This window comes from Ruditapes philippinarum, unplaced genomic scaffold (assembly GCF_026571515.1).
Source record: "Ruditapes philippinarum isolate M1 unplaced genomic scaffold, ASM2657151v2 ctg744_1_1_1_1, whole genome shotgun sequence".
Taxonomy (NCBI): domain Eukaryota; kingdom Metazoa; phylum Mollusca; class Bivalvia; order Venerida; family Veneridae; genus Ruditapes; species Ruditapes philippinarum.
In genome coordinates this window covers 172,911-186,032 of record NW_026862771.1, presented here as the reverse complement: position 1 = coordinate 186,032, position 13,122 = coordinate 172,911, and the positions used below count along the sequence as shown (strand labels likewise).

At 34.1% G+C, this 13,122-nt stretch overlaps 1 protein-coding gene across 2 annotated transcripts; it reads right to left on the bottom strand.

Annotated features, from left to right (window-relative positions):
* Positions 1–5,146: 5,146 nt before the first annotated feature.
* Positions 5,147–12,673, bottom strand: LOC132720149 (ubiA prenyltransferase domain-containing protein 1 homolog). 2 transcript variants are annotated; one of them, XM_060704187.1, is made up of 2 exons: positions 12,561–12,673; positions 5,147–9,524 (listed from the first exon to the last, which is right to left on the bottom strand). In XM_060704187.1, the coding sequence occupies exons 1-2, from the start codon at positions 12,617–12,619 to the stop codon at positions 8,648–8,650; spliced, it is 936 nt and encodes a 311-aa protein (XP_060560170.1). In that variant the 5' UTR covers positions 12,620–12,673; the 3' UTR covers positions 5,147–8,647. The 2 variants fall into 2 exon arrangements, with proteins under 2 accessions (XP_060560170.1, XP_060560169.1); XM_060704186.1 differs by having other exon boundaries at positions 12,531–12,671.
* Positions 12,674–13,122: the final 449 nt, after the last annotated feature.

Sequence of the window (13,122 nt, the reverse complement as noted above, 5' to 3'; positions counted from 1 at the left end):
ACATACTTACATCCAAGTATAAGCTCAATCATTGAAATCCTAATAAGTTATCCGTGGGAAACCATTTGACAAATAGACATGGGACTTAATTTAGATAAGGGGCCATTTCTTTTATTATTTTCTTTTTTCTAATACAAGGCCATTGGCCCCTTCTTCTATTGTTACAGAATTAACTCTTCTGTTCTTTTGTTCTGTTCACAGTTAAATGGCCATCTATATCTTTTTGGCAGTGTGCATGGACAGACGGACAGATCGATAGACAACACCATACTATAATTCATTCCAAAGGTCTTTAAAAAAGGGGCATTTAACTCTAAAAATATTGCTTTCATGATAATGCTCTTTGAAATGCTATGAGCAGTTAAAGTGATTCTAGGAAATTTGCCTCCTTGGGCATTTGCCCCTTTATTTTGCATGAATATTTGAATTATTATGCTATTATTTTGAGATTAGAAATAAAAATGCTTTTTGTTGAGGAAGATATATTTCTATTGAAACTAAATTCTTGTTGAAATGAGATGAAAATAAATTTGCAAAACCACTGATTATTGAAATAAGTGCTGGTATTTTTAAACAAGAGGGCCATGATGGCCCTGAAATCGCTCACCTGTATATAAAAACTCTCCATTTACAAGAATGATTTTGACCCCAAGTTTTTTCTTTTGGTTGCCATGGCAACCGGAGTTCTGCATGGAATTTATTCTTTGAACAATTTTCAAAGGTGACCACCAAAAGAACCCTTTGAAGGATTTAAAACGTTCCCTTAAATGTTTAATATGTCTGGAATTATCTATACAATGTGGTACTTAGATTTATGAAGTCCTGAGGATTTTTACTAGATTTTTGTTTAAAGAAGAAAAAAGAGAAGACATTTTTCTGTGTAATGTATTTTAATTCGATTTGATTGGTATGAAGGGAGCAAAGTAATGTGAACTTAATGACATTTTGTCCACAGGAACATTCCTGTGAAGTTTGGATGAAATTGGCTTAGCAGTTTATATATGAGGAGATGTCATTTAAAGTAAAAGTTTATGGACGACGGGCTTTGTGACAGGTGAGCTTAAAAAAAATATCCAGAGATGTTATTAGATTACTGGGCTCTCACATGTAAGTATGTAAACATTTACATGATTGCTAACCATTTAAATGGTGGTTTTTCTACTTAGTACTATACCATGTACATTTGAATTTAAGTTACCAATATGATTTCTTACTATCTGTTTTTAGTACATGTACAAATAAAAAACACTGTCCAAGGATAATTGCTTCCTCTCCCGATTTCACTTTTTTAAAGTCAACTCCGCCAAAAAAGTAAGTCCTTAGCAATACATGTATTATTATGATGATGCTTACCAGAGAGTTGTATGCACCCATATGCAGGGCAGCTGATCAGAGTGTGTCTTATAATAGAAACATGAATTGATAGTTTGTCAACACTGTTTGCATAATGGCAATGCATTGTTGGTGTTGGATAAAGTAAACATGCATTAAATTCTTTTATTAATGAAGTATTAGAATTGATAAAATTCATTATTACAGGTTATAATTAAGTTTACAAATAAAAATCAATTTGAATATGTTTTAATGTGAAAAAGTGGGGTCCTCAATTATTCACTGTGACATATTTGTATGAAAGCTTTATCAAAGCTAGTCCCTAGTGTGTTTATATAAAAATTCATGGTATTATAAATGTGACAGGGAACCCTGCCCTTAACTAGAATATGTGGGTTTCCTTACTATTTGTGCATGCTTTGTAATCAAAACATGTACAAACTAGAGCACTGCAAAGGTGGGGCAATATACACCCAATTGTACATGTATATTTGTTTGAGTAATCAAAAATAATCTTTCAATTTAAGAAAGAGACCCAGTTAAGAGACCTGTCTGAAAAATGTTTTATCTTAATTAGCCTTACCTCCAAGGTGGAGGCATTTTTTACCCCAAGTGCATAATTCATAAATCTTTAAAGGTCTGCCAGGCAATGCTACATGCTAAATATTGAGGCATAGTATTATATCATAAATTTTATCCACAAAAAGATATGATGTGTTTTCCTATCCCTAAGTCTACATAAGGCAAGTGACTCCTGTGGCAGGGCTAGTCATGATTAATGTAACTTTTGTAGAAATTCATATGCCAAATATCTAAGCTCTTGGCTATATGGTTTCTAACAATAAGACTTAAAGGTGTTTTTCTGTATAAATTTATATAAATCAAGTGACACTGGGATGGGTCAATAATTAACCAAAGGGGCATGATTAATATCAGATCTGCAGAGTTTCACAAGGTAATGCTACATGCTATTTTAATATCTTAGCTCTAAGCATTGTAGTTTCACAAAATAAGACTGAAATGTGTTTTCTCATACAAGACTATATCAACAAAGGTACACCAGGGCAGGTCCAATATTGACCCAAGGGGCATGATTATTACCAGTTTTGTACAGATCAACAAGGTAATGCTTTATGTCAAATTTCGAAACTCTTAGAGATCTTATTTTCACCAAATAAGACTTAATTGTGATTTCCCATATAAAACTATACTAAGTGACCCCTAGGATGAGGCCAATATTGACACCAGGGGCATGATAAACACCAGTTATTTTGTGGTCCACAGACCACAAAGTGATGTTACATGCCAAATATCTAAGCTTTCGGCATAGTAGTTTCACACAATTAAGTCTCAGGTGTGTTTTTCCAATATACATGTACATGTAAGTCTATATAAATCAAGTGAACCCTGGGGCAGGGCCAATATTGAACCAAGGGGCATGGTCCTTATCAGTTTTGTAGAGATCATTAAGGCTATGATACATGCTAAATATCTAAGCTACAGACATTGTAGTTTCACAAAATGAAACTTAAATGTGTTTTTAATGTAAGTTTATATAAATCAAGTAATCCCTGGGTCTGGCCAACTTTGTCTCATTATAAGAAATATTTCTACCAAAAAAGTTTTAATTTCACTCTCTCGGTTACGAAACAGTGCGGACACAAAATTTTGAAATTGATAAAAAATGACTTAGTGTGACCTTGACCTAAGGAAAGTCAAACCTGCGCTGTGCACATCATCTCATTGTAGTCAAGTAGTTTCAGTTTCCTTCCACCCTTTCAAAAGATACAGACCAGACAAGAAACTTATGATGTGTTTTCCTATGTAAGTATTATATAAATCTAATGATTTTGATCTCAAGAAGCCCAAACCTGTGTTGTGCACATCGTCTCATTATAAGTAATATTTCTGCCAAAGAGTTTTGATTTCTTTCTATTGGTTCACAAAATACACACAAAAATTTGAAATTGATATAAAACTAGAGGATGCTTTTGTAAAAAAGCGCATGTCTCCCCCACTGCTGAGAATAACTGTGAATGGAAACAGGAATGGAAATGGAGATAAGATAATGTAAATACCCGGTAGTCACAGAACTCTAGTTATCATCCGGAAATGAGAAAATGACCAATGGTCACTGTGACCTTAACCTTTGACCTACTGACCCCATAAACAAGAGGGATCATCTGCTCAATAAGACCAATCATCCTATGAAGTTTGAGGGTTGTAGGTCTAAAGGAACTCTAGTTATCATCCGGAAAGGAGAAATTAACCAACGGTCGCTGTGACCTTGACCTTTGACCTACTGACCATTAAAACAATAGGGATCATTTGATTAATAAGACCAATCATCCTATGAAGTTTGAGGGTTGTAGGTCAAAAGGAACTCTAGTTATCATCCGGAAATGAGAAATTGACCAACGGTCACTGTGACCTTGACCTTTGACCTACTGACCCCAAAAACAATAGGGATCATCTGCTCTATAAGACCAATCATCCTATGAAGTTTGAGGGCTGTAGGTCAAAAGGAACTCTAGTTATCATCCGGAAACGAGAAATTGACCAACGGTCACTGTGACCTTGACCTTTGAACTACTGACCCCAAAAACAATAGGGATCATCTGCTCAATAAGACCAATCATCCTATGAAGTTTGAGGTCTGTAGGTCTAAAGGAACTCTAGTTATCATCCGGAAACGAGAAAATTGACCAACGGTCACTGTGACCTTGACCTTTGACCTACTGACCATTAAAACAATAGGGATCATTTGATTAATAAGACCAATCATCCTATGAAGTTTGAGGGTTGTAGGTCAAAAGGAACTCTAGTTATCATCCGGAAATGAGAAATTGACCAACGGTCACTGTGACCTTGACCTTTGACCTACTGACCCCAAAAACAATAGGGATCATCTGCTCTATAAGACCAATCATCCTATGAAGTTTGAGGGCTGTAGGTCAAAAGGAACTCTAGTTATCATCCGGAAACGAGAAATTGACCAACGGTCACTGTGACCTTGACCTTTGAACTACTGACCCCAAAAACAATAGGGATCATCTGCTCAATAAGACCAATCATCCTATGAAGTTTGAGGTCTGTAGGTCTAAAGGAACTCTAGTTATCATCCGGAAACGAGAAATTGACCAACGGTCACTGTGACCTTGACCTTTGAACTACTGACCCCAAAAACAATAGGGATCATCTGCTCAATAAGACCATTCATCCTATGAAGTTTGAGAGCTGTAGGTCAAAAGGAACTCTAGTTATCGTCCGGAAACGAGAAATTGACCAACGGTCAGTGTGACCTTGACCTTTGACCTACTGACCCCAAAAACAATAGGGATCATCAGTTCTATAAGACCAATCATCCTATGAAGTTTGAGGGCTGTAGGTCAAAAGGAACTCTAGTTATCGTCCGGAAACGAAGAATGGACGGACGGACGGACTGACGGACGGACTGACGGACGGACTGACGGACGGACTGACGGACGGACGGACTGACGGACGGACAGGGCAAAAACAATATGTCTCCCCCCGAGGTGGGGGAGACATAATGACTAAGTGTGACCTTGACCCGAGGAAGATCAAACCTGCACTCTGCACATCAGCTCATTATGGTTAGCATTTCTGCCAAGAAGTTTCAATTTCCATCCCCCGGTTCAGAAGATAATGAGAGGACACTAAATCTGCTAACAGACAGACAGATGACCAAGTACATAACATTATTAGCTGAAATTTTTCGAGTGTATAAAAAAGCTCACTTTGATTTGATGATGTCATAACTGGATGTATTCCTTGAGCACAAGCAAAAATGGAAGATTTTTGTTCTATTTTTTTACACCATAAAAATACAAAGATATACTTGTAAAAATTGTTTTATTTTTTCATGAAGACATTTTACATGAAATAGACACTTTTTATTTAAGCAAATCTAAACCATCTTATTTGATGAGAAAGAATGGCACCATCTAATTCAACATAAAAATCATTCATACATGAAAGTAAAAATAATGCTGATGAAGACTAGATTGTCTTAATAAAAATAATAACAATTGACATCTAATAGAGACCTCAAATTTTGTTTTATTTTCATAAAGTTATCACAACTTCAACTTAACTTATTTGGATAATTTGACTTTCACCATCAATATCATTATTTGAAGTTTTTTAACACGTCTTTGTTGACACAAGTGTTGTTTTTCCCCCCAAGTATAATTTAAATTTGCAAATGAATTACAAAGATATAACAAATTAAGCTAAATTCAATAATATGACCATCACTCTCAATGTCATTTAAAGGTCAAGGTCATATTTGAATTATTCAATATACAATGTATCTGTTTTATCTTAAGTGTTGGTGGGATTTTTTCAAGAATTAATCAAATACATAAATATATATAACAAAGTTGTGACAATTTATGCAAAGTTCAATAATGACACCTTGAAGATCAAGGCCTTAATACAGTCATTTGGAAAAACAACAACAAAATGTTAGTTTAGTCATGGTTGTCAGAGTTGTTTTGCCAAAGTATAAAATCAAATCTGTAAATGGCCAATCAATAATTTGTCCTTCAAATTCAAGGTTATTTGTGAGTCAAGATCATTCTGGCTTACTTAAATATCTTGCCCAATGATGTTGTGTCAAATATGACGTCAATCCATTCATAAATAACACAGGTTAAGCCAGTTATTGCAAAACTCCTTGAAGGTATTGTCTAAAGTGTTGCTGTGTCCAATTATGATGGCCAATGTGCAATAAAAAGATAATAATCAATGTTAAAAACTTCAAACAGCAACATCCAACGGCTACGACACCATGACTGTAACAATAGCTGACACCATGACTGTAACAATAGCTGAAGTTTTTTCTTCAAAAGTGTCCAGCTAAAAATGAACATAATAGTGACAGATAGAATATATACTTTCATGTATGCTCACATAAATAATACAGGTATAATTATAAATTTTTGTTATGACTGAGCATTATCAGACCACAATTTGCTGACATTCAGAAAGTCATGGCATCTTTGTCATTTCAACATAATATAACCTAAATTTTAATTACATAATACTTGTAAAATCTATGTAGAAAATTAATGTAAAAAAGAACCGGTTAAACTGGGTGATACTCCCCGGACACAGAAAATTATAAAAAAAATGACCAAAGTGCAAAAACTCCAAAATTAGACAAGGCTGTGTTTTGGTTCTTTAGCATTGCAGTTTTATCCAATGAGATCTATCTACGTACAAAGTTTCATGTTGATAACTCTTATAGTTTTATGTCCCAGACAAAGTTCAAAGTGTAAAAATAAATAAAGGGCAATAATTCAAAAATTAGGCAAGGCAGAGTTACGGTTCTTGTGCACTGCACACCTACTCAATGAGATCTATCTACCTACAAAGTTTCATGTTGATATCTCTTGTTGTTTCAAAGTTATTTCCCGGACAAGAAAAGCGGACGGACGAACAAAGAGGCAACTATATGCTCACCCTTCGGGGAGCATAAAAAATCAAGCTTTACTTTATGTGCTATCAGCCACTGGACTGCCTATCTGATATGTATACAAGTTGCCTCATCATATGAAATTACTTTTCCAGCAATTATGTCTAATTAAAAAGCTTTTGTTTTACAACTATCTTTAATTCATTAACAATCAAGACCATAAATCACAATTATACAACATACTGATGAATAAGTTATTAAAAATAAAACAACAACAAAAAAACAGCACAAAGTTTCTGAATACGTAGCCTAGGCCATGAATCTGGATTTCAAGATCAACATTTCTTTGGCAAAAGCAATACAAACAAGTAATTCATAATACAATTAACAATGTTCACATAGAAATTTACACCTAATTATTAAATAACAAAATCAAGAAATACAACTAGCAGATGCACTTTCTACAAACAAAATGAAGAAAAAACAGTCAGATCAAAATTTAAGTTGACTGATATCATAGTTCAAATCTGCAACAGATTCTGAAACAATGCATAATTATGTAAAAAAAAGTCACTGGTTGCTATGGAAAGTTGATTGTAGGTATGGCGTACATGAATATGCATTGAATTCATTTTCTTGAATTATAGATTTAATTTATACATCATTATTTGTTTGAGTGACAACTCTATCACGTTTAAATGTTAATGTAACACAATGAATGAAAATAAGTCAAATTAACAAGAGCTGTCACAGGAGACAGCGAAGCTCGACTTAAAAAATACTGGACGCAGTAAGGAAGACAAAACTATGAAAGAAAAATCAATTATGTATAATTATGTATTAAGTTATAGTAAAAAAATAACAATGTTAACATAAATTCCAAGATCAAGGGGAATAATTCTAGAAATAGTCATGCTAGAGTTATGAACCTTGTCACACAACATGTGTTATGTTAAGAAATATATATTTGAAGTAGTACTGTGTATATTTGAAGTATGAAGTTGATCCCTTAAGTAATAAAGAAGTAACAGTAAAAATAGTATTTTTTAAGGAAAATTCTATGTTCAAGGGGAGATAAATTTTAAAATATTGGTTCTAGACTTATGAACCTTGTCACATAAGATGTGGTTGATGATAAGGAACATATATTTGAAGTTTGAAGTTGATAACTTAAGAAATGACAAAGTTATAGTGAAAAATATTTTACTGCACCAAAACTTTAATCTGAAATCTGGACGCGGACGCCACCGCCGACACCGGGGCGAGTAGGACAGCTCTCCATATACTTCGTATAGTCGAGCTAAAAATCATCATTTTGTTTGAACTAAATTGTAATGTTTTAGTACTTATACATTGTACATGTTTATGTCAGAATTATTAAGCTAAACAAAATAAATAATAATATGATACATGTAAAATGAAGACGATTGATAATTATAATTTCAGGGCAGATTTTTTATTTTGATAACTAAATTCAATCACCCAAAACTTTTTGACTTAAAGATTTTGTACATGTAAATGTTTGTATAGTTCCAGTTTTACTGGCATAGAAAAACTTTAGAAATCCTCAGCTGTACATAATTTCAGAGATTTTCAGGCATAAAAGATATGTTTGATATTAAAAAACAACAACAAAACCTCTCACACGGACGGCACATATAGACTATGGTCAATGCCATGCAGGAATCCAGGAAAATTCATTAAAAATCAACAAAATAGATCTATGGCATTTTTAAATTGACATTTACTTATGGTTCTGAAGGCATTGTTTGTGTGAATACAGTACCTAGTCAAACAGTTAAGCTGAATACAAATATACTCATATCAATATTGATTTTGATTTCCACATTAAATTATTTTTCATCATGGAATGTTTCACAGAAGTGTTGGCAGATCTGACTTGTTTGCTAATAGACAAGCTAGTACATATAGTATCCCCATCTGGAAGTTTAACAAAGCCACTCTCTGTGGTACTTTATTCAGCTGCTTAGCCCTAAATTGTCTCTCTATATTGAATGCTTCCTTACATGTGATAACTGGTAGAAACATCCACTTTGATATGTGTAAACCACCCTGAACAAACAGCAAATATGGCAAAAATAGTAAAACTACAAATAGAATATAGGAACCTAACCAGCCTAAAAGAATGGCAACTGTTACAATTTTAGCCTTGTTATCCGACTCCATGTCCCTTGTGTTGTTTCCATGAAGAATGGCGATTATATTTAAGGCTAAAGGCATGGCGTATAGAAGAGTAACGATAGACAGCTCCCCAGCTTGTGTCAAGAATGAGAACATCACAGTAATTGGTCCAAATGTGAGAAATATAATGATATCGCCCAGGGCTATATACTTTAACCCAAGCCCGCCTGTATATAGAAAGCTGCTGGATAGGCCACAGAAGAATATCAATGCTAAATGCTCCATTTTAGCTGGAGATAGGAGACAAAGCAGTAGAAATCCTCCAATTCCTATTGAATATAGAACCATTCCTAGCCATTGTATCTCTTCAGGGTTGAGAATTTTGTCTACCAGTGTACGATCATCACTCTGTTTCGTATCGATACCTCGGACATAATCATAGTAAGTGTTGACTAGGTTGCCTGCTGCATGCACTGATAATGCTGTGACTAAGGTGGTGATGAAAACTGGCAGGGAGAAATAACCAACAGCCTTGTATGCCAGAACACTGCCCAGGGCCACAGGTGTAAAGCTGGCTGTAAATGACCATGGTCTCAAGGCTATCAAATACCTGCAAATAAAAAAAAATGATGACATAAAAGTCAGTAATTCAATAAAACAAAGCTTGAAAATAAATAGCATGCACACAATTTCTGACAAAATAAGTGTCTCTCTCTCTCCGTTAACATGATACATGATGTATTATGTTCAATTTCCAGTTTACTTGCAAGCTGCCTAAGTTACAGAGAACAAGGGCCACCAAGCTGAGATCCACTGGTGGTTGTGTCATTTTTGACCCCAGCATCGTGATTCTTAGCACTTATCAAGAGAGATGCTAGAAAATGCAACATGCTAAACATCTAATGATCAGAGCATTTTCCATGTAATTGAAAACTAGTAGTTGTTATCCAGAACTCAGCAAATGTAAATTTGGGTTTTTCAATTTACCATGAGAGCTTCAGTCACTGTGCACTACAGTTCACAATAAATTAGTCAATTTGTTCCCTTTATTTTTAAAGTTGTAACTGTAAAAATTTGTACATTTTGCCTCTAGTGTTAAAATTGGCCTCTACCCAGCAAGTAGTGGTCATAGGTTTTCCTTACATAGTAAAAACTTAAAAAATCTTCTCAATAACGACAAAGGTTAGATATTTGGCATGAGACATTGTGTAGTGGACCTCTACTATCATTGTTCAAATTATAGCCCTGGGGTCAAAATTGACCCTGCCACAGGGGGTCACTGATTTTAATTACGTACATATAGTAAAAACCCAAAAAATCCTCTTGTCTGAAAGAACAAGGCCCAGAGCTTTATATTTTGTGTATGATATCATCTAAAGGTCCTCTACCAAGGCAAAGTTGTTCTAATTTTGCCTTTTTTGTCAAAATTGGCCCCACTGGCACTATGGGGTCATAGGTCTTCCTTACATGTATTATTTAGCATGAAACATTGTGTAGTAGACCTCTACCACACTTGTTCAAAAATAAACCTTGGTGGCAAAAAAAGGCCCCCCGGGGGAAGATATTCATTTAAAAAAAAAAATCCCCCTACTTTTTCCCCCGGTTTTCATTTTGGCCCTCAGTTGTCTGAATTGGAGGTTATGAGATTCTTTTTATCAAAAAAAAATTTTTAAAAAAAATTTCCCAATCGAAAAAAGCTTTGTCCAAAAATTTTTGGGACCTTGTGGGCAAAAATGGGCCCGCTTTTTTTTTGGTTTTTTTACCATTTTTGGGGGCTTTTATACCCAAATTCACCTGGGTTTTTACCCAAGTGACCTATTTTCTTGTCTTTTACAGCTATGAAATTTGGACCATGTACACATTTTTAGATAAAAAATTGAACTTTGATATCAGCTGACATAGATTCTGAGGAAGTGACCTACATTATTGTCCTATAAAATTTGGATTTTAGATGTTAAACTGAACTTTGATATCAGCTGATTTAGATTTTGACCAAATGACCTTAATTTCATGCTTTTTTACAATATAGTTATGACATTTTGACTATGTGCACAGTTTCAGGTGTAGAACTGAAATCTGATATCAGATGACCTTTATATTGACTACATGACCTTACATTGTATTTTCTCTTTTTTTTTAATGTACATCAATAAAATTAGGACCATGTATATATAAATAGTATAAATCAAAAATTTATTTTGCATTAAGTATGGCCTAGTGACCAATATCATTAAATTCTTTTAATAAACACTTAGTCTAGCTTTCACTGCTTTTCCAAAAATAACAGTCTGTCCTCAGGTGAGCACTTTGTTTAGAAATGTCAAACATGTGTTTGAAATGTTTTTAAAATGGGTTAAGATCATGTAAGATGTTTAACAACTGAAGACTGTAGCACTGAACATGCAGTAATGTGTCATAAGAAAAATATAAACAAAGTTTTTGACTTCCCGTACAAAAAATACTAATTCCTATAATTCTATTTAATTCAAACCTGAACCTTTTAGCTTCAGATCAACAAGGAAAATGTATAAATAGCTAGGTGAGATGTGTGCAACACATCCTCTTCATAACAAAGGCAAAATCTTGACATTGTATCATCTTAGGTGACCTTGACTTCTGACCCATTGACCTGGTTAATGTGCATGACACAAAGTCTCATGATGAACATTTGTGCCTGAAAACTCAATTGGACAAGTTAAGATGCACACACTAACAACAAACAGCCATTTTGACACGTATGTTGAGCTCAGCGCAAGAGGGCTCAACAAATAACATGTAGAACATTTGTGCTAGGTAATTACATGTAGAACATTTTTGCTAAGTTATATTAAAATGCAACCAACTATGTATATAGAAGTTATACTAGCAAATGAATGTTTTAATTGGTTATTTGACCACTGACCCTTTAGTGTGACCTTGACCTATGAGCAGCGGACCTGGGTTTTGTGAGTGACACACCACCCTATCATGTTTTACATTTGAATCAAATTATTTTATAATCATTCAAGGAATGAGCAAGATATAGTCCTGACAAATCAGATGCACATACACCGAAAAGTATGCCAAAAGTAACAACTATGTCAAGCTCACCTCAAGCAGGCTTGATAATAAAATGATAGCATACACATGAGGCATATTTGGCTTTTAAACTTCATATTATAATTATTCTTGAATTATTGATCTGTTGATTGGATAAGGGTTTTCAACACTGCCATTGTATCTTTTATGTTATTGATGAAACGTTTTTGTTTTTTTTTCTTTTAACTGACAGGTGACAGGGATAAATCAAGCCTTAATTGGTTTTTCTGACCCCCTTAAGAAGTTAAGTTACTGATATATGGAAATATAAGTGAGAGTATAATATTATAGTAGAACACTTTTACTATCTAGTGACACATAACAAAATATGCATTATATTTAATCAGATATTGTTATTAACGATTCAGGGTTTTTTGATTTCAAAGTATGTAAAATTGTTCTTTTTTAAGGGAAAGCGAATCTTTCCAAATTAAATGGGGGCGAATAGTTTTTGGGGCGAAATTGTCAGGGGGGGCGAATTTTGATAAACCTCTGGGTCCCTCTGTTATGACTTGAAAAGTAGTATTGCAATATCAACCTTTTTAAATGTTCTTGTATTTTAATATACCGAGAATGGCCATCATTAGCGCTGGATTTGGTAAACATCTGTTGTTTTTCTGTTGACATATTTTTAATGGTCGCCTTGATTGATGATAATTTATGATTGCTAGAACAATTCCCTAATTTAACCGAGTCTTTGCAAAAAGTCAAAATAATGATACAGACAGGGGATAGCCTTTAAGTCGACAAGTATGAATTGACAATAATGTAATATAACAGAATCACCTGGAAAGAATTATTACAACTTTAACACTAATAAGTACTTCAAGAGGACATTTTGCGTGCATGGCTACTTCAATTTTCATTCAGTGTAAATCAATGCAAGTTGGTACTATATGACTTTGGATTGAAAGACTCTTAAGACCTACACATTAGTGTTACTCTACCTAAAGTTTGATCAACATATTTTGAATGTTGTTAACCGCACAAAAAAAATTGACAGGGCTAGTAAAAATAAGTTTCATGCAGTTGTATGAAAACACCAATGTTTATATTATATAGTTGTTTATAAAAGCAACAACATACATGCAGCTTTTATTTTCGCACATCTTAATTATTTTCGTATAAAT

Excerpts from the sequence above, each read along its gene's own strand:
- LOC132720149 (XM_060704186.1), bottom strand. The coding sequence starts at position 12,619 with ATGTCAACAGAAAAACAACAGATGTTTACCAAATCCAGCGCTAATGAT. Across the intron at positions 9,525-12,530 it reads ATACAAGAACATTTAAAAAG|GTATTTGATAGCCTTGAGAC; the intron begins GTTGATATTGCA and ends TTTTATTTGCAG.